This window comes from Alexandromys fortis, unplaced genomic scaffold (assembly GCF_014885135.2).
Source record: "Alexandromys fortis isolate MF-2015 unplaced genomic scaffold, M_Fortis_MF-2015_v1.1 scaffold_38, whole genome shotgun sequence".
NCBI classification, from domain to species: domain Eukaryota; kingdom Metazoa; phylum Chordata; class Mammalia; order Rodentia; family Cricetidae; genus Alexandromys; species Alexandromys fortis.
In genome coordinates, this window is record NW_026067916.1 from 8,158,066 (window position 1) to 8,183,146 (window position 25,081).

General features: G+C 39.3%; 1 protein-coding gene across 1 annotated transcript in view; it reads left to right on the forward strand.

Annotated features, from left to right (window-relative positions):
* Cacna2d1 (calcium voltage-gated channel auxiliary subunit alpha2delta 1) overlaps window positions 1-25,081 on the forward strand; it is a 347,097-nt gene that overhangs the window by 187,503 nt on the left and 134,513 nt on the right. Inside the window, exon 5 of the mRNA XM_050139771.1 lies at window positions 1,624-1,753. Within this exon, the coding sequence (XP_049995728.1) occupies window positions 1,624-1,753 (130 nt within the window). The remainder of the gene's footprint in view (window positions 1-1,623; window positions 1,754-25,081) is intronic.

Below are 25,081 nucleotides of genomic sequence, written 5' to 3' on the forward strand. Positions count from 1 at the left end.
GGAGTACTTTGCTTTGTGGTTTCTTATTGGTCATCCCCGTTGCTATATTCTTCTCATCTTCTCTGTATGATCAGTAATTCCCTTATACAGATAATTTCACTTTGGGTAAGACTCTTGTTAATACATAAATTCTTTTTGTTAATAAATGAAATCCACCTGACCATAGCTTTTCCTGAATGGAAAAACTGTGTTCTGTTTTCAAACAATCTTACCAAAGATCAATTTTGCAGTTCAAACCCTAAATAGACCCAGTTGTGTGCAGTGTGGTGATACCACTGTACAGAGTGATGGTTCATTGTGCACAGACAATGCGATCATGGCTTCCTCAACTGACTTCACTACTGAGTGGAGGACTGGGCAAGAGTTCTGTATTGCTATGCAGATCTACACTGCTAATAGTTCTGTGTAAATGGTCTTTCTAGTGTTTCAAATAGCAAGATATGTTTGTCTCAGTATTTGAAGATGCTGGTGTGTTACTTGGTGGGTTACATTTATTAGAATAACAAAATAATAAATAATAAGATGATATGAGCACAACATAGCAAAACAGTAAATAAACTATTTTCTCTTTGCAGACTTCTTGGGTATTTGATCTGACAACATTCTACCAGTTGCTTTATGGCATTTTGTAGTTATTCATGATAATTTTTCTCTATTGTTCATCAGGTTAATCACTTCCATGAGCTGACGAATGCTAGGACTTTTCTGTGCACTGTATTTAGATATGATTCTTATTCCTAGTTGTTAAGAGTTTAGAATATATAAAACATTTTTTCACAATAAAGAAATTGAAAATAGGTGTGAACTTAGTATTGAAATTAGCTAGGGAAAAACTTATAGGCCTATATTTCAATTGAAAAAAAACATGTTTAATATGCAAGGCAAAAAAAGTTACAGAAGCATTGTGGATAGGTTCCTGCCCAGGGGATAATAAGGTGACACAGTGTGGCAGGCACAAGTAGAGAGGAAAAACGAAAGACAAATTAACCTTTGACTTTAGCTCTTAGGTCATTGGTTTACACCATTATCAATGGGATCTTGATGGCTATTTCAAAAACCTCCGAACTTACGTTTGATTGTATTTAGAGTTGTAATGGTTCTGTTCTTCTTTCATACACTTTCTCTTTAAAACAAAAATGAAACCCTATAGAACAGTTGCAAAAGTCAAGACTATGGCATAAAATAATGATCTCTCGTTTCTGTTTATCCTCACGTGTGCTATTATTTGTTACATTATTGTCAGTGGCCAATGTAAACTTAATAACACAAATCCTGAAACGTATTTCAAGTGAGCAATCTCAATTGGGTTGTTCTGTGACATTTATTCTGTGCTTTAAATCTACATCTTCATGTGTATCTTAAGAGACAGGGCCAGATGTGTTCGGGATGCTTCCAACTTATAGAAATCGGGAAGCCAGTTAGTTTTAATTGGGTGATCTGAGCATCTGTGTGGCTGCTAACACCCTGTGTGGAAACTCGCATAAGCAGTGCCATCCGGGCACTACATGTCAAACGGAGTTCCATCTTCTGAAGAACACGTCCCGAGCAGACAAGAAAGCAAATGTGAAAATGTCTGTTAGCAGATTTTATAAATTTGTTTATTTTCTTTCTCTTCTTACGTAGCCTGAAAGAAACGAGAGTGAGCCAGGCAGCCAACGAATTAAGCCTGTTTTTATTGAAGATGCGAATTTCGGACGCCAGATATCCTATCAGCACGCAGCGGTTCATATTCCCACGGACATCTATGAGGGCTGTAAGTAAAAAGAATATGAGGAACTATCGGGCAGGGGAGCGCATCTTGCGCGTCCTGTCTAGAGGACACAGTAGGAGCAAGTGGGAAACTGTCTCAGTCACAACGGACACAAGAGTCTGCGTGAGTTAGGATTACAGACCTGAAAAGCCATTTGATAGTAAAATAACGATATAATTTAAGTTCTCTAAACAATAGCAAACGCAAGGTCAGCTTAAGGCAGCATTTGCTAGCATTAACGTCATCCTAAATTTATTTAGATGAGGAATTATGTGAAGATCCTTGTAAAGTGTATTTTATGGGCAGATGTATTCTGAGGCCATTTTATTAAGGAAATACAAGGTGCATGTATATGCCTTTGTATAACATAAATTTCATTTCTCATTAACTTAGATTTCAGACACACACACACAGAGAGAGAGAGAGAGAGAGAGAGAGAGAGAGAGAGAGAGAGAGAGAGAGAGAGAGAGAGAGAGAGATCCTTGGGAGCAGCTAGTACATGTCTGGTGAACTCCTTAATGGAAAAAGCTCGTTAAGAAAGGAATTAAATCATCAGGGAATTCTAGAGGGAAGGTTAGTGTGCTACACTGCATTTTTAGGTGGTAGATAAAAGAGCTAAAATGTTTATTTTCAGTAAAATAATTTAAATGGATTGTTTAAATCAGCAGCCACTTCTTTTCTCCCAGTACTTATAGAGGATACCAGGTAACCAGGCAATCTATGTAAACAGTCAGGGAGAAGCTAATGGCTCTTGATCAGATAACACATACATCAGAAGCTGCAGTTTCTAGGGGCCTAGGTCTGGAGTTTTGCTCTAGGTGGTAGAAACAAAGAAGGGACCCAGGTCTCTAAATTATCAGTTCTGGGCTCTGCTGTTATCAACTGTTCTGATCATGGGTCTTGTGTGGTAAAACCAGAGCAGCAGCTTGGGCAGGTAGCAATTCTGTGTCTTGGAGATCTGTGGATATCTTAAGTGGGATGCTCTGTGCCTGGACCCGGAGCATCGACCAGATGCCTGCTGATAAAGACAATTGCAGGACGGCAGATCCCTGTGCTTCCCTAGGAGAGAAGAACAAGGCCTGGTAATGGGAAACGGTTCTGAACTAGGGAATGAATTCCCAAATACATAACAGAAAGGGAGTTAGCTATAGTGAAAATCTGCAGCAGAGGAGAATCACTTTATTCACAAAGCAATGACGCCAAAAAGCCTTTCGGTTCAGCCTTTACCAGATCCCTTGGTTCTGATAAGTCACTCGTGAAAAGATGGCGGAGCAATTACTGTGTAATTTGTGACTTGTCGCAGGTTCTTTCAGAATTTGAATTGTTTGATTGTCTTCACTCTTAGTGAGAAAAGAGTGAGTGTATCAAGCTTATTAAAACATGGCAATTAAAATAACATCTTCCTTACCGATTTCACAATGTTAGTTCCAAAGACTTTTACTTAGAACATTTTGTTATTTTTGAACCACAATATCAATTATGGGATTACTTTTACAAGATCTTTGGGCCCGAAGAGATGGCTCTGTAGTTAAGAGCACCTGCTGCCCTTTCAGAGGACACCAGGTTTGATTCCCAGCACCCACTGATACTCTGTTTTTACCTCCATGAACACCAGGCATGCACATGGTACACAGGTATACATACAATCAAACACTTGTGCACATAAGGTAAAAATAAAATGATTTAATGCTTCACAAAACTAGGTTCAGTAAATGCTAATGGCTTAATTTTTAGAAACTCACTTTATATAGTTTCAATTTTCCTATCATTAGTTGACGTGTCAAATGCCAGCAGAGTAAAAATTTTGTGTCTGTCTTTGCATTTACAATGAAAAAAATATTAGCCTTACAGTATATAAAATTGTGAGTCCAGCTGTTTTGTTCTGTGTCCCAGCGTTCTCTGTGAGTCTCATGACACTGTTCCAACTTGCATGACTGGTGGAAGAACCGGGTGCTACCTTGATTATTGTCACCTTGCTAGAAACTTTATATAATTTTGTTTGCTGTGTTGTCTGGCATTCGTAGCTTTCCCCATTCCTCAGAATGGGAAATTTATAAATGCCAAAAAGTTACCCTTAGCCAGTGATCTTTTTTTTTTTTTCACTAAACATGCGTGCATGCGTGCCTGTCCCTGTTAAGGCCAGGGAACGTCTTGGGTATTCTTGGCTATTATCCACAGGAAGATTATCTAACTTCTCCGAGACACGTTCTTTTATTGGCTGCCTGGTGCTCGCAGATTAGGTTAGAACAGACCGTGGGTGAGCACCCAGGATCCATCTGTATCCTCTGTCCCAGCACTGAAATTGAATTCACTCAGCACCATACTCAATATTTTTATATGAGCTCTAGGAACAAACCCTAGTCCTCAGTCTTTAAAGGCGAGCACGTCAATGAATGAGTCGTTCTCCCAACCCCCCATCTTCTTACTCTTGTGTGGTGGCTCACTGTGTGTCTCTCTGTGCACAGACGCCAGAGGCTGAGGCTGGTTGTCTCCCTCAGTCTCTCACTGTATGTTTTGAGACAGGGTCTCTCCCAGGCTGGAGCTCATTAACTCAGCGAGGCGGATTATCCAGTGGGCTCCATCTGTACTATCCTCACACGCACTCCAGTCAGTGTGGACTTACTAGCTACCCACCTGTTCTTTTCATGTGTAATAAGACCCAAACTGAGGTCCCTACGCGTGGACCTTACAGTTGAAGCCATCTTCCCACTCCTGTGTTTCTTTATTCTCATGCCCTATTTCCAAAATAGTATTCATATCTAAAATTGTAGTATATTTTAATCCAGAACAGGTGTGAAAACTGATAGATAAAAGCATACATTTTAAAGACCATTACATTTTTACATACCACACACTATATTTTAAAACTTACAAAATTTTGAAGGTATCGATGCTTTTTTTTCTAATTTAGAATAAATTATTTCAAGGTCATAAAGACTATTATTAGCTTGAAAATCAATAAGGTAAATGCTTATGTTTTTAAGCATTGCAGGGTATTATTTGGAGTAGGCCTTACTTTGAAAAAAGAAAAGTTCAGAATGTGTTTCGCCTCCTTTTTCCTCCATACTGCCTTCTCGTTTGCCAGTATCTTATCCGCGCGGCGCTAACCTCCTGTGGCCTGTCCGCCTTTAACATTCGCGTCGAGCATTTGCGCTGCGTGAGCAAGTGACAGGAGTCAAATCAGAAATGTCAATAAGATCTGGAAAATTCCATAATCCCCAGTAGCCAGCCGGCAGTCGGGTCCTCAGAACGAGCCGCTTTGGAGGACTGCTCTCAGTTCCCGAGTTTAACGGCTACAGGGCGCTTTAATTGAAGGCTTAACGCGAGGCACGCCCTCTCCTTTCGCTCGAAGTCATTTGTGGAGCTGCATCTCAGAAAGCAATCTCCCGTTCAAATTTCCCCAAGGAAATTACTGTTGAAAGTCCTCTGGATTGAAATGTTATTATTTTCAGTCAATTATATATTTAAATTTTCAGAACTGTAGCTTTAATTAGAGCACCATCTAAAGTTTTCGTGCTTGGGAATTTCATTGCTCGCTACATTTCGGTTTGCACCCAAACCACTTAATGTTCAGATCTCATTTCGAACGTAAGCAACAACCAGCTCTGAATGTTGAGAACTAATTAGTTTCCCCATTTATTGTTCGTTTGTTTCTTCATTTGTTCACTGACAGGGGTCAAGCTCACGCTAGGCAGGTGCTCGACCCCTGAGCTGCATCCCAGCGTCCCACATCGTACAGAACCTTTCAGACTCAAGTTTAGGGACTACCTTAGGCTCTTCTACAGGTGCCTGTTCATTTTAATAAAATATATGACTTTTGTTTATAGAAACATAGCTCGTAAAAGTATGTGGTGTTTTTCCTGTAAGCATGTGTGTTCACTGTGTACCCGCCCAGTGCCTTTTGAGACCAGAAGATGTCACAGATCCTCTGAATCAGGACTCACAAATGGTTGTGAGCCATCACTTGGGTCAGTGGAAACTGTACCATGGTCCCCTGTTGGAGGTGTAAATGCTAGAAACAACTATGCCATCTCTCCAGCCCCATACAACTTTCTTCAACAAGAACAACAGAAAAGTTAGGTATTTTAGAGTCAGGCAGGTGGATACCAGTGAGTTAGTGGTCTATATCGTGAGCTCCACATCAACAGTTAAACAAACAGGAAGAAAATATTTCACTTGTCTCGGGTCCAAGAACAAAGTAAGGGGTGGAGATTGGATTGTGAACAGGACAGAGAAACGGCTGCTGCAGTGCCCCAGGCCAGGACCTGAAAGACCTTGTGCTAAGACTGTGCTTTGGTGTCCAGCCCACCCGGCTTTCTTCCTTCAGAAGGCAGAGCGCAGAAACTTCATATCAGGAGTTAGAAAAAGCCTGGGTTAAAACCGGTCTCGCTGAACATAGCAGACAATGAGGACTACTGAGACCTCAAGAACAATGGCAATGGGTTTTTGATCCTACTGCACCTATTGGTTTTGTGGGAGCCTAGGCAGTTTGGATGCTCACCTTACTAGACCTGGATGGAGGTGGGTGGTCCTTGGACTTCCCACAGGGCAGGAAACCCTGATTGCTCTTTGGGCTGACGAGGGAGGGGGACTTGACTGGCGGAGGGGGGGGGGAGAAGAGACAGAAATCTTTAATAAATAAATAAATAAAAAAGAAAAAAAGAGAACCAAAAAAAAAAAAAAAAAGGAGTTAGAGACTGTGGAGAATGGTTTTAGGAAATACTGTTCTCTGATAAGACTTTAATCCCAGAAATGCTTAAACTTGAATTTTATAGAAAATGGAACAAATAGTATATTTTCCTTTGAAAAATTAAATTTTTGTTTACAAATAGTTTCGGGGAAAGTATTTTGTCATTTTTTTTCTTATTCTGGATGAATCCAATGCTTGTTGAGATGAATTTCGCAAGTGAAAAGATGACAAGCTGTCTAGTTACAGACAATAAAGAACGAACTTTAGGTTGTATAATGCATTTAAGAATCATGAAATTTGTCCTACATGTGCCCAAGAATTTATGTAAGGCAATCATTATTTTTAATTTTAGTAATGGGAAAAATTGAACATAATTTTATTACAAAGATGTTAGTTTTGATAAGATAAAATTTTCAGAAATCGTATTGACTTTTGAAGTTTAAATTACTAGTAATTACTGATACTTTAAAAATAATCCATATTTTCAAAATAAGTCCATATTTATTATGAGTTAGAGGCTATAGCTACTTATTTGGAGCTGCCATGTACTGATTACACAGCATAAAAAAATGAATGTTTTTCCGTCTTCCACATAAAGTGCACCTGCTCTTCTGTAAGTTCTAGCAATTGCTTTGCCCCAAAAGTATGGACATCGTTGAGTAGGAGCTGAGACACTGGTGTGTCTATGTGCTTCCAGCCACCAGGGAATCTCGGGTAGGAGACTCACTTGAGAGTTTCAGTCCAAGCCCAGCCTGGAAAATACAGTAAATTCCTATTTCAGAATACATGCTAGATCTCTCTCTCTCTCTCTCTCTCTCTCTCTCTCTCTCTCTCTCTCACACACACACACACACACACACACACACACACACACGCACGCACATACGGTTAGACAGGTAACTTCACTAACTGCTAATTTATATTTACTTGTCATGAACAACTTGTTGGTTATCTCAACAAGTAAACTCTATAATACATTTTATAAGATTAAAATATCAACATTCAAATTCATTGAAAAGTTCAGATAAACAGGCTGTAAGGGTCTCTAGAATGTAAATATAGAGGAAAATAAGAAATTTGATGTTCCTGGGAACATAAAGTTCTAAATAACAAAATGAATTACAGCATACGTTAGCATTAAATTTACAAATCCTTAAAACACAGGAGCATTTATAAGATCATCAGAGGAGAATCATGTTATTAGGAAAACGCAGAAGTCTAAATATGATAGAGAGTAAAATGACAAAATAATATCTGCAGGTTTACAGAGTATTATAAATACAAAAATAGAAAGTTTATCATAAAACTCATGAATGTTGGTGCAATGGGAGGTCTAAGATCATAATATACTTTGTAAAATTTTTATTGGCTGAAAATGCTTCATGTTTATTAATTTCTAGAAAACTTTCTGAGAAACAGAAACTTACAGTTTGAAAAATTGTATCATAATGCAGGGAAAAGATGAAAACACTTCAGTTTGTATCAGTTTCAAGAAATGAAATTCAGTTCGGAATTACATGAAAGGAAAAAGTAATGACAGGTGAAATTCACTTAAAAGACTAAGGCAAGGTCGTCCATTGGTCTGGCTAGGATACGGTAGAAGATGCTACACAGTCAAGGAAAGTTGCCATGTAGCTAGGTTTCTAAGACTGGAACATGAGTCAAACTGTGTCTAAAAGTTCAAAGTAGTAATGGTGGTTAGTAAGGGTATTGTGTGTAAGTCTGATATCCATATATTTGTCTATTTTATGTATATTAGGAATAGTTAATTATAGAATATAAAGTAGTTATGGTGATTAGTAAGGGTGTGTAAGTCTGATATCCATATATTTGTCTATTCTATATGTATTAGAAATAATTATTGAATATAAAGTAGAGAAAAACTTGGTGCACAGTACAGATGGTATTTAATGTTAGATTATTTCTGGAATCTGAGCAAAGCACAGATTTATTTATGAGGGATTTCTATTTTTTTAAATTTATTTATTTTTTATTAAAAATTTCCACCTCCTTCCCTCCTCCCACATCCCTCCCCTCCCCCCACCTCCCCTCCCCTTCCCTCTCCAGTCCAAGGTGCAGTCAGGGTTCCCTACCCTATAGTAAGTCCAAGGTCCTCCCTGTTTCGCCCCAGGTCCAAGAAGGTGAGCATCCAAACAGACTAGGCTCCATAAAGCCAGTCCATGCAGTAGAATCAAAACCCAATACCATTGTCCTTGGCTTCTCCATCAGCCTCCACCGTCAGCCATATTCAGAGAGTCCGGTTTGATCACATGCTCCATCAGTCCCAGTCCAGCTGGCCTTGGTGAGCTCCCATTAGATCAGCCCCACTGTCTCCGTGGGTGGGTGCACCCTCGCGGTCCTGACTTCCTTGCTCATGTTCTCCCTCCTTCAGCTCTTCATATGGACCTTGGGAGCTCAGTCCAGTGCTTCAATGTGGGTCTCTGTCTATATCTCCATCCATCGCCAGATGAAGGTTCTATGGTGATATGCAAGATATTCATCAGTGTGGCTATAGGATAGGGCCAGTTCAGGCACCCTCTCCTCTGCTGCCCAAGGAACAAGCTGGAAACATCTCCTTGGACACCTGGGAACCCCTCCAGAGTCAAGTCTATTTCCAACATTAAAATGGCTCCCTTAATTAAGATTTCTACTTCCTGTGAGGGATTTCTAAAGCAGAGCATGCCTCTGTTAATTTTCCATGATTGATCTGTTCTAAGTTCACAGTTTCTCCAATAGGAAATATGTAGGAAATTAGACCTTAAAACGGATTTATCATTTGCAGAATATTTATTCTAATCTAAAATCCAAGTATATAGAAAAACAGTTCAAAGCCGCAAAGAGCTGGCGTTCTCTGTGTCATGTAGAATTCTGTAATAGGATTAAATAAGCCTTTACTATATCAATTTTAAATTATGCATGGCCAAAACCAAAGTTTGGAAGAATCAGGTACAGACTGTTATTCGGTTTCTCCATTGCAGAGAAAGCCATGTGCTCTCTGGGTTATGGCGGAGTTTCCTGTGGTAACAGAAGAAGGGATCTGTGAGACAGGAGCTCGTTTCTGTCCTCTACCCGGGACATTTCGAAATACAAAAAAAAAAAAAAAAAAAAAAGAGAGAGAGAGAGATGCACAAAAGACTATTTTTTTCAATAATTCAAAATGCTAGCATGTTACTCTAAACTATACCAAATTTGTTTTCTGATAAATAATTCTAAGAAAATATGATTAGCTATTGAATATATTAGAAATCAAATCAGATTTTCAAAGATTTGGTATAGGTTTTGCTATATGACAACTTTCCCTCGCTTACATTTCTTATGCGTGTAATCACCTGACTTACAACAGCTGCCTTCGGAGCACCCCAGAGAAATGTCCCACAAAGATCGGATTTCCTACTGCATTTAGTACCCTGATGGAAAAATCCACACCACCTCCACCCTGCTGCATTTTTCAAAGCATTAATTTCCTAAGCTAGTATTTATCATAAACATGAATTTGAATAATAATAGTGGTTTCGTTGATAGGTCATCTTGACTCATCTCATTTCGGCAGAGGGCTCGCCTGTCAGTTAGTGTCAGCGATAAATGGCGGATGATGCTCTGATATAGTTCCGTGCCCGGTGACTAGAAGATGTCTGTTGTTTGAGAACTGTCAGCGAGATGTTTCCATGGCTCTAATATTAGCACGGGGGCTTCGCGTTCATCTTTTCAAAACACAATTTAAATTAGAAAGGCTTGATTCAGAATCGTACAACCAGGAATCTGATTAAGTGCTACGAAAGGGCACTCTTGAAAGAACAATTCATCCTGTGGCAAAGTGATCATCTATTGTGATAGAGGGATTAGCTAATAATTAGTATTGCTCCTCATTAGCGGCAGAACAGTGCGATTGTAGGGACATCATAAAAAGGCACGGAGGACAAGCCTGAGGTTCAAACATACATTTTAGGCTGTGATAATTGACCATATTTCATAACTGACACAAAGAGAAGCAATTCTACTTCTGAGATAAAGCTGGTACTTGCTTTTATTATCTTTCCCTATTGATGTTTTTGTAATGTATGCGAGCTCGTAGATAACGCCATCATGTTCATTTTCTGATAGGCAAATGCCTACCGCACAGTGTCATCCCAATCACAATGAGTCCAGCCTTGTAATTTATTTTGGGTTACCCAATAATAGGCCAGTTCATATTAACAGTTTTATTATAGATTTTGCAAATCATGCTAGGTTAAACTTTGTCTCCACCAAACTCTAGGTGCTTTAGCGGTAATCCTGTGTGTGAGGGAAGAGTTTATAAGGCCATTTGGGGAAAAGATGTCATAAGGATTTACCCCCCACAAAGGTTTGGTGCCTTTGTAAGAAGGGGTGAGAGTCAGTACCTGTCCATTTCTCTGTTTTTCTTCTCTTCCTACCTCCTTCCTTCTTTTCTTACCTTGCCCCTCCTTAACTCTACATACACGAACAGATCTGTTTACTATCTTGGGAAGGTGCCCATCACTAAACTAAGAAGGTTACCCCCACACACACACTCACCTGAAATGCTATAGGAAATTATTGTGAGCTTGCACTCGATAGTCCTCTGGACTGTGAGAAAACACATCTGTGTGCGTAATCCGTCAACTTATAATATTCGGTATGGCATCCCAAGCAGAAGAAAGTCAGTTTTCTTTAACAAAACAGTTGCTAGAGCCTGAAAATATTACAACTCAAAGAAGAAAAGGTCATTTTGGTAGTTCTGTTCAATCCCTGCAGGTTGTGCTTAGACCTATTTTTATACCATTCTTATGGTATATGGTTAGAGCTGTCTGTCCACCATCCCTGTGCCATATGGTTAGAACTATCTGTACGCCTTTCCTCTAGTATATGTTCAGAGCTGTTTTTCTTCCATCTTTATGGTATATGATTTACAATATATAAATTTTCTCCACTCTTCCTGTCTTGTATGTTTTGGAATTGTATGTACACCACCTCTGTGCATATGTTTTTAAATATCTGCTCTCCGTTTTGTGGAATTTGAGTTAGAACTACTTGGCTGCTCAGTAGAGATGTGCTATACCCTCTTTCACCTTTAATTCAGGACTAATTTTTATATTACTTGTTGACTGAGGCTTCTGTCCTGCCAGGTTGCCACAGTCGTTAAGTCCTAGAGAAATCACACAGAGGTCTACATTAGTTATAAACTGATAGGCCTAGTATCTCAGGCTTCTTATTAACTCTTATAACTTACATTCATTGTACATTAACCCATTATTCTTGTCTGTGTTAGCCACGTGGCTTGGTACCTTTTTAGGCGAGGCAGTCACATCTTGCTTGCTCTGTGTCTGGCTTCCTCTATGTCTGGGTGACGACTCCAGACAAAAATGTCACTCTTCCCAGAATCCTCGCTGCCCTGCCTCTTCTTCCTGCCTAGCTACTGGCCAATCAGAGTTTATTTAAAATACAAGTGACACGGTACAGACCATTGTCCCACAGCAATTGTTGTTGTTGCTTTTGTTTGAGATAAAAATCTGGCATTGTTGTCTAGTCTGGCATGAAACTTCTGGATTCAGGTGACCCTTTGAGCCAGCTACCCATGTGGCTGAGAGTAACCTGGACTACTTCACTGAACTTAATTCAGAATCTCAGTCTCCAAATTTCACCTTGAAGTGATGGAATTCATGAAATGTATTTATGACCACAAACAATAAACAAAAACCCCTCATATTTCTAATAGGAAAGGCAACTTTAAATGGGAACATACACGTTATTAATAAATTGATATATTTTATAGGGGAATCTACATTACTTCATGGGTACATACACAAGATCAATTTTTTTCAGTTACCATTTTTTTTAAAGAAAAGAGAAAATAATATGGACTGTCCTTCTATTCTGAGCACAGCAGTTTTTGTTCAGGAGTCAGTCTGATATACTGCTCTTTCAGTAGTCTGTACAGAAAATACTATCCTGTCCATGTTCAACAGATTGTGTTTTAGAATAACCTTGGATGTTTGGATTTGTAAAGCAAGCAAACCACTTAACTGAAACATGAGAAGCATTTTAAAGTTCTTTGTTTGTTCTTTAAAGTTGTGTTGTTTATTTTATGTTAATTTCTGAGTGCTTTGCTTGAATGCATGTATGTTCAACACATGTGTGTAGATGCCTTTGGAGCCTGGAAAATATTCTTAGTTCCCCAGAAACCAGAGTTACATGCAGTTGTGAGCCACTGTGTGGATGCTAAAAATGGAACCCCTTAGTTCTCTCTCTGGATCAGTAGATATTATTTTGAAGAATTCATTTCATTTTCTGTTGTTATCCTTTTTTTGGGGGGGGGGTTCAAGATAGCGTTTCTCTGTGTCTGTATGGCTGTCCTGGAACTCACTCTGTAGATTAGGCTGGCCTCAAACTCAAGATCTTCCTGCTTCTGCCTCCATGAGTGCTGGAAGGGCATGGACCACAACCACCTAGCTTTTTATACAAAAGCTAAAGGTGTCTTATTATGAAAATCTACCTTAATTTGTTAACTTCCTAAAGGGTTTTTAGTGTCTATCCCTGGATAAAGAGGTGTGTGTGTGTGTGTGTGTGTGTGTGTGTGTGTGACTTTGAAATAATAAAATGCGTAAATACAATCATTTAATCAACATCAAAAACTACTTAGAACTCAGAATACTATCATACAGTATTCCCGTATTTTCATAAGCATTGCTTTGCTTCCCTTTGCTAGATAAGAGTTGCCAGAAGGCCTGCAATGGCGAAGGAGCCAGGGGTGGGAGTGTAAAGGAATGGAAGTACCAGAAGGATGAAGTTACACACCTGGGTCTTAAGTGACTGTGTGGTGTTGGATCTCATAGTTATGTAAGCCGATTATCCCTCTTGGAGAGAGATCTTAAGGTTATTCGCTGAGCGGCAGGATCTCGTTTTCTGCGCTTTCATTGCATAAAAAAGCCCCAACTTCTCTGTTCTGTGTTTGAACTTAAGACAGGTGCTTCCATCACTCTGACAGTGTTCAGATCTGACCCTCAGAATTACCTTGGGAACATTATGAAAACAGGGTAGTTCTTTGTTCTCCTCGCCAACCTTCGCAGATGCACCCACAGCAGACCAAACTGGGACATGACTGGGTTTGTGTTTCATTATGTCCCTTTGGTATTCCATTCTCAGCTTATTGGCCAATAGAAGACTCTTCCAGTGGAAGTCCTTCTTAAGGGAGTGCACTTGGTATTCAGCGTATCAAGCTGAGGTGTAGCTCGGCAACGTGTGATTGTCACTGCTGCCCAGGTCCTGCGCTCAATAATCAACACTGAAAAGAAAAATGGAAGAAGGAATACTTAGGAGTCTGCATCAGGACATGTAACTCTTTGGGGTATTAAACCACTTTCCCATTTGAGGTTAGCAACACCTGTGCATACCGCCCAGCGGCCAGCACTTTCTACCTTACACACGTCACAGAAGAGGACTCCAGCTGGCCTTTCAAACGCACCTCTCGGAACCAATGCTTCCAGTAGCCCTGTATGTATGCTGGAACTTAAATATTGCACAATACGGTCACCAAATTTTCTCCGTTTGTATTGTTTTCAGTTTATAAAGCTTGGTGTTATAGAAAAGTGGTTTATAAAATTTTAAATTAATATTCAAGGACTTGTAAGGTATCTGGTTATCGTTGTAATTTTCTTACTGTCTGGCAGAGAATCCAAATGAAAATTTTTTGTTTCTTTGTTTCTAAAAAGAGACCAGAGAGGGAGGAAAGGAAAAGTATATTGTGCAATTCAATGTGTCAATAAATTGAAGGCTGGAATCAGATGTATCGTCGACCAGCTTTGACGATGGGTATAACAAGTGACAGGCCCTTCAAAGGTCGGAGAAGAGAGATAATGAAATCGTAAATTAAAATAGCTCCCACAACAGATTGACAGTACCGTTCGCAGCAAATTAAAAAAGGATTGACAATTGGAGAGAAAATAGCGGCTGGAACCTGAGATGGGGACTTTTTAATCATCTGGCATTTTGCTCCATGGATAAAATCTTACCGAATTCTCACCAGAGATAAAAACACGTTTAAAATATTCCTAAAATTCTACTAAAAAGAAAACGATGTGTAAGTGGGATATAACACTGAGGATTGCTTTGTCTTAAGATGAAAAGACCACATTTCAACAGCGTGGAAGTCGAAGCTTTACAAAGGGCCAGAGTGGGTTTCAGCAGCGTCGTCCTTAACTCAATACCAGTCATCAGCAACTGCCCCCTTGCTGAATCTTAGTCCGTGGTTCCTGTAGCATCCTTCTGAAGTTACGGACTAGTTAAGCTGATGCCAGAGTGCTTTCTAATTTTGTTTAAATTTTATTTAAAAGGCACAAAACAATTCTTTTGACTAGTATCTGGAATATTTCCTGATATGTGAGTATCACTTGTTTTTTTTTCCTATTTTTTTTTTTTTTTGTTATTAATAACGTGAATTCACAGCCAGACACGGTAGCGCACGCCTTTAATCCCAGCGCTCTGGAGGCAGAGCCAGGTGGATCTCTGAGTTTGAAGGCAGCCTGATCTACACAGGCAGAACTGTTTCACAGACAAACCCTGTGTCCGAAGGGGGGGTGGTATCACGAAAACCCACTGGTGATGGCTAGGCCAGAAGGGCCCAACAGTGTTGATGGGAGGCTCTGGGTTTTAAAGGGTTGGCTCCTTCACGAAGACGCTGTTCCTGCTATGTAGAACCGACTCACCAGTAATCTCCACCGTTTATAAGTCACCCGTCCTTACTGCGCTGCAGGAGAATATTGTCACCCCGTAGCAATTAAGTTTTTCCATCCCCGTATCATTAGCTCCTTGTAAAGCTGAAAACCAAATGAGAGAAAGCGGCCCACAAGAGGACGTAAATGATCAGAAAACTGGTTGCAGGGTAAATGCTCGATATTCTTTTTAATAAATAAATAAAATGGATAATTTCACAGTTTACTGTTATTCAGTATTTAATATTTAATTAAATATAGAAATATTTAATATTTTATCGCCTAATTAAGTTTTTATATGAATCGTTTTCTTCTGGGTTCTATGTGTGAATACATTTACCCAATAATTTTTGCCTCTGTTCCATTTTCTGGTCTTTTAAAACCTTACAATTCCTTAATGCACTTGGGATACACACACACACACACACACATGCATGTAACAGCAATATATGAAAACAGAGCATGGGATTATATAAAAGGGCTTTAAGAGAGGGAAGAGGAATGATACAATTTTAATCTCATGTAATAAAAGATATAATTTAATAAAACAGAATTACTTCTAACACCCAAAATCTTTTCTCAGAAAAAAGGCATATCATATAGACTATTATCATAGCATTCACTTATTTGTGACTGAAACAAAGCTATTTGAAAAATTAATCCTTGAAAGGGTTGAATTCTTTATTAAAATTTAAAACATAATTCTACATAAATTTTTCTGAAATTTTTGAGAAATCTAAGCGTCTTTTAAGTATCCATATGATAAAACTGGATGCTAAACTTTAAAGCTTTGAAACAGTGTTATGTAATAATTTAAATAGGACGCCATTTATATAATTTAATCTTGTGTCTGTTTGATATTTATTGATGTATACAATACACTTCTACTACAACTTTTGTAAATCTCACATTCATATATTCTAAGGAAGACTATGGAGATATAATATGACAGATGATAAAAAAATAGATGATAGATAAAATACTAATTGGTATAGCTGTAAATATCTGTTGAGCTTTTGCAAGAATGGGAAAATCAATATAAAGGTAAACTCTATTGACAGTACAAAAGATGAGCTGACTTTAGGGATTTTATGTATTTAAAACATATATGTAAATATATCAACACTCAAAATAAAATATATTCTGTCTTGAAGCATAACCATTAATCCACTCATCTTTATTATCATGCATCCTACTGTTCATAAAATTTATAAGTAGTTATTTTAATATGAATTTCTTTGCTTTCCAGGATTTCTCCATAAATATTTAAAGTGAAAAACTCCAGAAGCAGACAGGGTGGCTCATATCTGTTTTGCCTGCATTTGGAAGATGAGAACAGGGAGTAAGAACAGGTCAAGGCCAAGCCTTTCAATTGTGTAGGAAGTCGAAGAGCAGCTGTGGCTACATGAAACCATGCCCAAAATAAAACGTGATAGAGAGAAACAAAAGGAAATAGAAATTCAGAATTGTATTATAGATGCATTGTTTCCAAAGTAAATTTTAAGGCAAACTTTCTAAATCTTAAAGTCATTGTGAAGATTTCCTGAGAGCTACAAAATAAATATGACTGCTTCCCTTACTTTCAATATTCTTTCTTTCTCTTTAATCTGGACTTTCAGAAGGTGGCAGTTTAGGAAAAACAAGCCCCGAGGCTCATTTCAGGGGAGGTTAAATTGTCGCTAATTAAATTTAGACACCAACCGTTTTAAGTTTATGCTTTTCCTCATTTCTAAGTCTACAGTCAGATGAAAATATTATATAATTATATAAATCTTACATGTTTAAGTAATATATCTAGTTTATTAGCTCATTTTCTAAAACTCTAAATAATTTATGACCCCCCAGTCTGTGGTGTTAATGGCTCGTCCTGCTGACTAAATTACAGGGCTGTTAATTTATGGCCAGATTTAATGGGACTAACATGTGCTCCGAAAACACTAGGGTAGAGGCCAAATCCAAATGAAGACATTTGAATTCAGCTTTCATTAGTAGGCTGCGGAAAAAGAAATCTATTCAACTCTCCATATACATAGACATTGCTGTAGTGGGAGAACCATGCACCATGTTATAATCTCTCTATGTTAATCTTTGTATTGCCATAGTTATCTTAAGCATTTCTCATTGTTCTTTTGATAAATGAATGAGTGCTTAATGGAAATTTTTAAAATGCAGGTTATTTCTGCAACAAATCGAACTATTCTATGAGTCCCTGATTTTCAACTTAGCAATACAATGTCTGTTTTTAACTGGTTGGAAGTTTTATTTTATAAAGTGGGCACTTTTATTTCTGCATTTAGCATTTGAACATCATCTGCTAAATTCATTTTCTTGGTGATGGTTTGTTAATTTCTGGGTGAATCTTGGAGAAGAGGCACGCCGCTCCGTCACCCGTTCCTGACATTTTGGAGGTCTTCTTCTAGCACTGGTTCTCATGGTTTTGATGTAGAGAAGGCAAGAAATCTGTTCTAAGTCATACTAAGACTAAGCTAGTAATATAACTAACATTTGTACCAATTTTCTCTTTTCCACCAGTCTTTTGTATATAAGAAGTCCCCAGAGAAAGAATTTTAACAGAAATGTTATATTGACACTATTCATGTGTTTGTACATCACTTTGTATTTGGTATAAATAATGAATTCAGAATAAGATAGTTTATAAGATATTCAGCATAAGATATTTAGAATTCAGCATGAGGCAGTATCAAATAGTTTTACTTCTTATAAAAACTGTTTGCACGCAAACCATGATTTCACCATCATTTTTGAATTTCAAAACTTATAGTCTCTGCTTAGAAAATCACATTAAAAAAGTTATCGAAGAAACCCATAAGATCAAAGAAATCAATTGATGAAAAATTATCAGAGGGCTGAAAATATGCTTCCATCGAAGGGTTCGCTGGATCTTCACTGTAATTTCCACCAAGGCACGTGTCTGCACATTATAGGTATGGGGTTTTATGTAAAACTCATTCCAGGTTAAATAAAACAATTCACACAAATCTATTATTCAAAATTCATCTAGACCAAAATTACACTGTAGTCATTTTTATGCTTTTTTATTTCATTTCCAAATTTTCCTTGAGTGTGTCATACATAAATATGGCTTTTACATCATTTACATTCCTCTCTCTAATAGTTTTTCTTGTGTTAATAATATTTTAACTTATTCTGAACTATGGGAAATACAGAAATTGTTTAGAAGCATGTAGGAAACTATGTCTATTGTTTTTAAGCAGTATTCACTTGAACGACTTTATCATAATGCTTCAAAATTCCTCATAATACAAAGAGAAGGTTTATCACTTCTGATAAGAGATCATTTCTAACCAGAAATTTTTGATTGGAGGTTTGGTTTAATTGTAGAACTTCTTATTAAGTGGCTAACAAGATGAGATTCCATTGTAAGATGGTGCTGGCTTTGCTCTGGGGACTGAGAACATAGGCGCAGGGGAATCTTTGTTCCCAGCATTGCAAAAACAGTATCCTTACCTTCTTTTGAATGTTTTGAAAGAATAAAGCAGTCTGTGTTTCTGTCCACATACAGGACACAAGTCCGGGCAGTGTACAGGTGGCTAGCATAAGTGTGTGCTCTGTGTTAAGTACACTAGTGACTCTGAACATAATAGGGACATATCCATTTCAACAGCAACCAGACAAAGCGGTGTCTGCTTCCCTATTTAAAAGCATATAGTTTTAAAAATAAGGAAAAACAGTATATTAAACTATGAGAAAATTACTCAGGCTTTTGATTTTACTAAAGATGCCGTTACAGGTTTTACATTTGGAAAAGGCAAAGAAAGCAGGCGGGAGGAGTGTAAGGTCTCTACTTAAGAATTCCAGCTGACCTAGACAAAGATATGCAAAAGATTTACCTTTATTTACTTGGAAAAGCCGAAGAAACCGACACACAGTGGGAAAGATTCAGGCTTCCATGGCTTTAAGATTGAACCCAAACTGACAAGGACATAAGGTTCCTATTAAAAACATGAATCAGATTAATATGAAAGCATATGTATATTTGGGAGGCAGAGTAAAATTAATTTCAATATGTCATCAAGGTTTCTATCAGAGGATGACTATTTGCTTAAAATTAAATTGGATTTTTTTTTAAACACGAGCTTAGATTTCTGTTTTATGAAATATACCCTCAGGTATTAAATTTTAAAGTCATGTGTAGCTTTCTTGCTTGGAATGAAAATCAGATCTATTTCTAATTAAATCCCATCGCCCCTGTCATCTCAGGGATGACAGTGAGTGGCATCTGTGCAGGCAGAGCTCCAGGTAGGAGATTCTAGCCATTTCTGAGAGTCAAATGCCAAGGGATTTCAGAAGACAACCACACAGTGGGGTAGCAGGAGGGAGTATATAGGGGGAGGTGGGGGGAGGGCAGGGAGCAGGAGGGGAGACAGGTAGTGGTGGGTGCAGGGAGCAGGGGTTGCTGATAGGTTTTAGCAATGCAGACTTGACTTCTGGGGTAGAATTTTATGGCCTCCCACACAGTGTGAACATGGAGCCTCAGTCTCTGGAGATATTCTGTAGGTTCAGAAGAATAATGGCCTGTCTCACCCAGCACACGCTGCACAGGCAGGGACCGCATTAGCCCTACTCCCTTTGTAAGACCAGCTGGCACCGCATCCCTGGATACGGGTTTAAGGCAATGGCTCTGTGGAAAAGGCAAACATTTTTAGGCATATTAAAAGACAATGAAGTTTCATTGGTTTCAGTATCTTATTTGTATTATCTCTTTTTGATAGGCCAGGTTTTGCAAGAATCCATAGTGTTATGGTGTTTATTTTGCTGGAAATGAAAGACTCCTATCTAGAAGCCGTGCCTGTTGCTTCTGTTAAACGCAAACAATAAATGCCCAAGTGTCTTGCTCGCGAATTCTTTACTCTGAAGAATTAGATCTGAATCCACATTGATTCCTTTTAGCAACTCCCTTTTAAAAGGCAGCTGAATTCTTGATTGTTCGCATATCTGCAAGCTTACTGTTGTGGGGTTTCTGTTTGCCAGTTCCAAAGAGAGCTTCTGCTACTTGACACAACAGATCGTGTGTTCTCTCCCTCACATGCTGAGTTCATGGCCAAACTTCCTTTCCATTGCTCTCATTTTCTTTGGAGCAATGCTTTAATGGATCTCACAGTCACCTCCTCTTGTACTCAAACCCGGGTTTATTGTTATTGACCCTAAACACACTGCTCTAATCCTTTTGTCATTAGAGCTGCAGCCATGCCAGAAGGCTAGCTTCCTTCCTTTCCTAGTTCCCGCCCTTTGGGGTGGAGTCCTGCCAGTCATTTCTCCTAGGCATGCCCAGTAGTGCCTCCCGAGCACTGGTGTCGTGGAACACCGTGAGCTCCCTTTGCGTTTCCCGATTCATAACCTGTTGGTTTGTAGGCCACCTTCAATCTTATTCCACACTGACTTCTGAATGAAGTCTGAAGAGAAGATACGATTATTTTCTACTTTGGCGTGTCTAACTCTAATTCCCAGAATTAAATTTTCCGTATTCGGCATATCATTTCTGTCATTGAAACCAATCCACCATCTCTTTCCACCCACTCAGCCCAGGAGATCAGCCACCCAGCCAGACCGACCCCCCCCCCCCCCCCCCCCCCCCCCCCCCCCCCCGCCTTGCAGAATGTCTTTCAGGACGGTCCTTTGTGAGCCCACTTGCCCCTCAATGCATCTATTTAGCTTCTGATACTAATGTGTTGTCAATTGGGGCTGTGGTGCACAGTGAAATTTGATTGAGATGACCGGCTTATGTTGCCTCTTTTCTATTAATCAGCGTAATTGAAAACAAATGGTCACGATTCATTTTAAAACGAATATCGAGACTTTCACCAATGATTATTAAAATGTTTTAAAGGACAAAAATTTTAATTTTAAATAATATAACGCCTGTGCTTATTTATGTACTATAGTATTTTAATTAAAATCTAAGGTTTAATACATCATAAAATCAGGGCAGTGTGCAACTCTGTCTCCTTAAGCATAATAATTTCAATGTGTAGGGACATTTAATCTCTTCTTCTGTAGTCACCTTGGGACATATAACTAAATAAAGCATAAATATTGTGGATGTACGCACATTGGACTATATATTAGATTAAATCGGATTATTAATAAATATATATGCATGAATATTATTTATGTGTAAGATGACAAAAGCATGTAATATATGACAAGACAGTTGGAAGCAGAGGCCATCAGAGTGAACAAAGTTAGGTATAGGAAAGAAAACTTGAAGACACAGAGGATGTTGAAGATCACCGCAGACTGTTAGAGGGAGGTCTAGAAAAGAGAAGGCGAATAGTGGGATTTTCCAAATCACCAAATGTTATAGTTAGGCTATTAAACCTGTTACAGTAAAAGTACCCAAATCAGACAAAAATCAATTCCAAAATCATTTGGCCAGTGCTTCTAGTTGGTTTTAGGGTAAAAGTGTGTGATTAGGTCCGTGTCTTTTGGAGAGCAGTTTAAAGGAGGGTGCGTGGTCAGATAGTTCATTTCCATTGCATGTGTAAATAGTCCTCTCCGTCTGAACAGGAGCCTGGGGTCCTGATGGGCTCTGTAGAGCAGGGGGAATCTGTGCGCTCCTCCAGTGGCTGTGCTTGTCAACAGAGTATCAGTGGGACTGCCACTCCCACCTGCTTGCCTGATGCCTGTGGCTGCAAAGTGAGTCCTTCTGACAGATACTGTATCCACAGATGGAGACTATTTCCTCATTTGCTGGGAACTCGAGAGCTTAGAGGGTCCCAGACATGAGATGGGTGTTCAGGAAATCTTTCTTGAGCCAATATATGTGCTGGATGAGAAACAGATGCGTGGGAAATAAGAACACAGATTGGAAAATCATCGGCAGAAAGCTTCTTAGACTTGGAGAGAGACCGGGCGTCCTTTCCTGAGGGCTGGCTCTTCCAAGCACCGACATTAACAGAGCATCCCTAGGCCCTGTAGCTCGCAGGGAAATGAAGAACCCGAATTAAAGCATTAAACCTCTTTAGCTCAGTTGCTACTCACGGCTCATTGCTTGATTGAGGAAAAAAATAAAACAGAGTTATGTACCATTTCCACCTTCTCAGGGATGCTGTGGCACAATGAAGGATGAAAAAGGAGCAAAACTGATTCGGGCTTTATAGACAATTACCTCATTTAAAAGTACGACTCAGCGTATACGTTAAATTTCCTCTATCCCGAACCCGTCTGCTCACTAATTCCATGCACCGAGTGCCTGGACACGTTACCTTTGCTGTCTACTGAATCTCTCCTGTGCATGAACCACAGGGATTCATTTCAGTTTTCATGACAACCCTAGGCAGCATAATGTTCCTGATCCAATTCCTGAACATCTGGAAATATCTCTGCTTGTGTATAACCGAACTAAATAGAGTTCTGTCACATTTTGCTGCATCTTCTACTTTAATTGTAGGCAATGGGCAAAATTAACACACGGGCTATATTATTTATTAATTAATTATATAGTACATTAATTAATTTATTAATGTATATTAATGAAATGGTACGACAGTAGGACTGGAAATAAGCAAGGGCCGTGCTCTGTGGAAAGCGTCTTCATGCAAGTGTGAACGCTGTAGGCGAGAGAGAGAGCACTGAGTGGACACTCTGCTGTGTGCAGAATAGAAGAATGGGTTAAATGGAAGGACTCCCGGAAGAGGCTGACTGTCAACTGAGATGTGGTGGAGAGAGGCCGTCCAGACAAGCCAGTGGTTCGGGAGGGAGAGCCAGCCCTCCACATCTGCAGGGAATGGCAACAGTCTTTGCTATGGCTCAAGCTCGCTCTGCAGGAAAGAGGTGGGACAGCCTGCTGGGAGGAGGGACAGAAGCCAATTATAAACACCTGCTCTCCAGGAGAACCGCTGGAGACCTGGAGTGAGGGAGGTCACTGCCCGAGTGGCACACCCTGGCAGCTATAGGAAGAATGGATGGAAAGAAGCAGACACTGGAGCTGGCAGGCTACTTAAAGACACAGCAACGACAGTCATGGAGGACGAAAAGAGAATGTGTTCCCTGCAGCTAGAAATGCCATGACCCGATTGTTGATTGTCCTCTGTTTTTCAGATAGAATACGTTTAAGGCCCTTAAAAATGTGCGGGGTCCTTATTCTGGTCGTGTGTTGAATCATTTATCTCTTTTAAACCTGTGTCCACTGATTGAGGTTTTCTTTTCAATTTTACTAACAAGTTTAAAGTTTTATAGAGTCATTATTTCGGATTGAAAAGTAAAATGTGATTTATTAGAGTCGAAAAATGAGGCAGCGTAATTATTTACTATGTCCCTTACTAATGAATATGTTGAAGTCAGAACAAGCCATCCTCCCTGTGGCTCGCATTCTGAAAGGTACTAGTTTTGTATTTCTGTACAGATGTTCACACCTTCATGTACATGAGAAAAATATGAACATTTTTAATGCCTGTATCCATGTATGTGTGGACTCTCTTCTATACCTGTACAGCTGATGGTATCCCAAGCATATCTACTTCGTGTTGTTTTAAAAAATGCTATTTCAATCACTTCATACCCGAGTGTGATAGGACTCCATATGTAATAATCTGTGGTTTAAGCCCGAGTTTTTCCCTGTCTCTCATTTGAACAATGCATGGTGCTGAAACCAAAAGCACTGTCTGCGGCTGCAGCAGACTTATATACAGTGCGTGTCGGGGCATCTTATCCTCCCATCTTGAAGTCACTAGGCAATTCATTGTTCCAAAACGGGTTGGCGGAGCCCTGTAAGCATCAAGCAGCGTGTGGTGCATTGGCAATGCTGCCCGTGTCCCAGGAGCCTTGTTATGGTCCTCCTTCAACCGTGCCTCGTTAGTCAGCCCCAATACTTTGGATCCTTCTTTGAATTCAGCCATCCAGATTTATATGGAAACACTAAATTCCATATGCTCTTGGGCAGTCAGAGACCAAAGGGAGAGACTTTCTGTTTCTAATTTGGCCTGTGTTTCTCAGCTAGGATTTCTCTTGGGTTTTAATAGCATGTTGTATGTAGATAGTTTGTGTATATATGATGTGTGTGTGTTGTCCCTAGGATGCATATGAAAACTGGCATCTTCCGTTTGCCTTCACTCGAATATAGCCAATGCTGTAATTAAGGAGGAATCTATCAATGTGATTTGAAGATCCCTGGGAACATCTCATTTCTGTTCAAATCATCTCCTCCGCAAATACAGTAAACGGCTCCTTAAATAGATACATACACTCACTCTAGCACCGTGTTAGCGATGGAAATGGCCTAGTAAGACTGCTACCTGTGTCCTTCCTGAGATGCACGAGCAGGAACTTAAGTATTGTTGGACATGAACTGAGATCTTGAGCGAGAAGAGCTCAGGACCATTCCCTGTGCAGCTGCTGAGGGACCAGGCAGAGACAGGCACAAGCTCCTTCACCTCTGCTCCGTGTGGCAAGGCTGTAAAGGTCCCCTCAGTGCCGGTGGAGGAAGCCTGGCTTTCAGAGTGCAGGTTGCCCCCCGGGCCCAACGGCTGCTTTAACAGAAGATGCACATTCTGTACGTGGGTGGCCAGTGTGTGAGAATAGTCCTTTGTTGCACTACATACACCAGCATGCTCATTTTAAAAGTCTCGCGGATTCCAAAAGAAAGACACCACTCATGAGAAATGTGAACACATGCGTGAAAAAAATTATCCTCCATTTGCAGTCCTTTAAATTTGGTCTCAGATGCATATTCATTTCTACTTGGCTTCCAACTTCATTTGTATGCTCTTAGAATTTATGCATTTTTTTAACTCACAGATTTTTCTTAAATTTTATTTTTAAGGTCTAAATTAAACAATCTATAGATCATGTTTAGCTATTTTAATTTGTTCAGCACTTAGCAAGCAATCTAGAATATTGCTCCAATTTATAGCAATTGAGGTCCTCCGAGTTTATTTCATTTTCCTTTACCAGTGT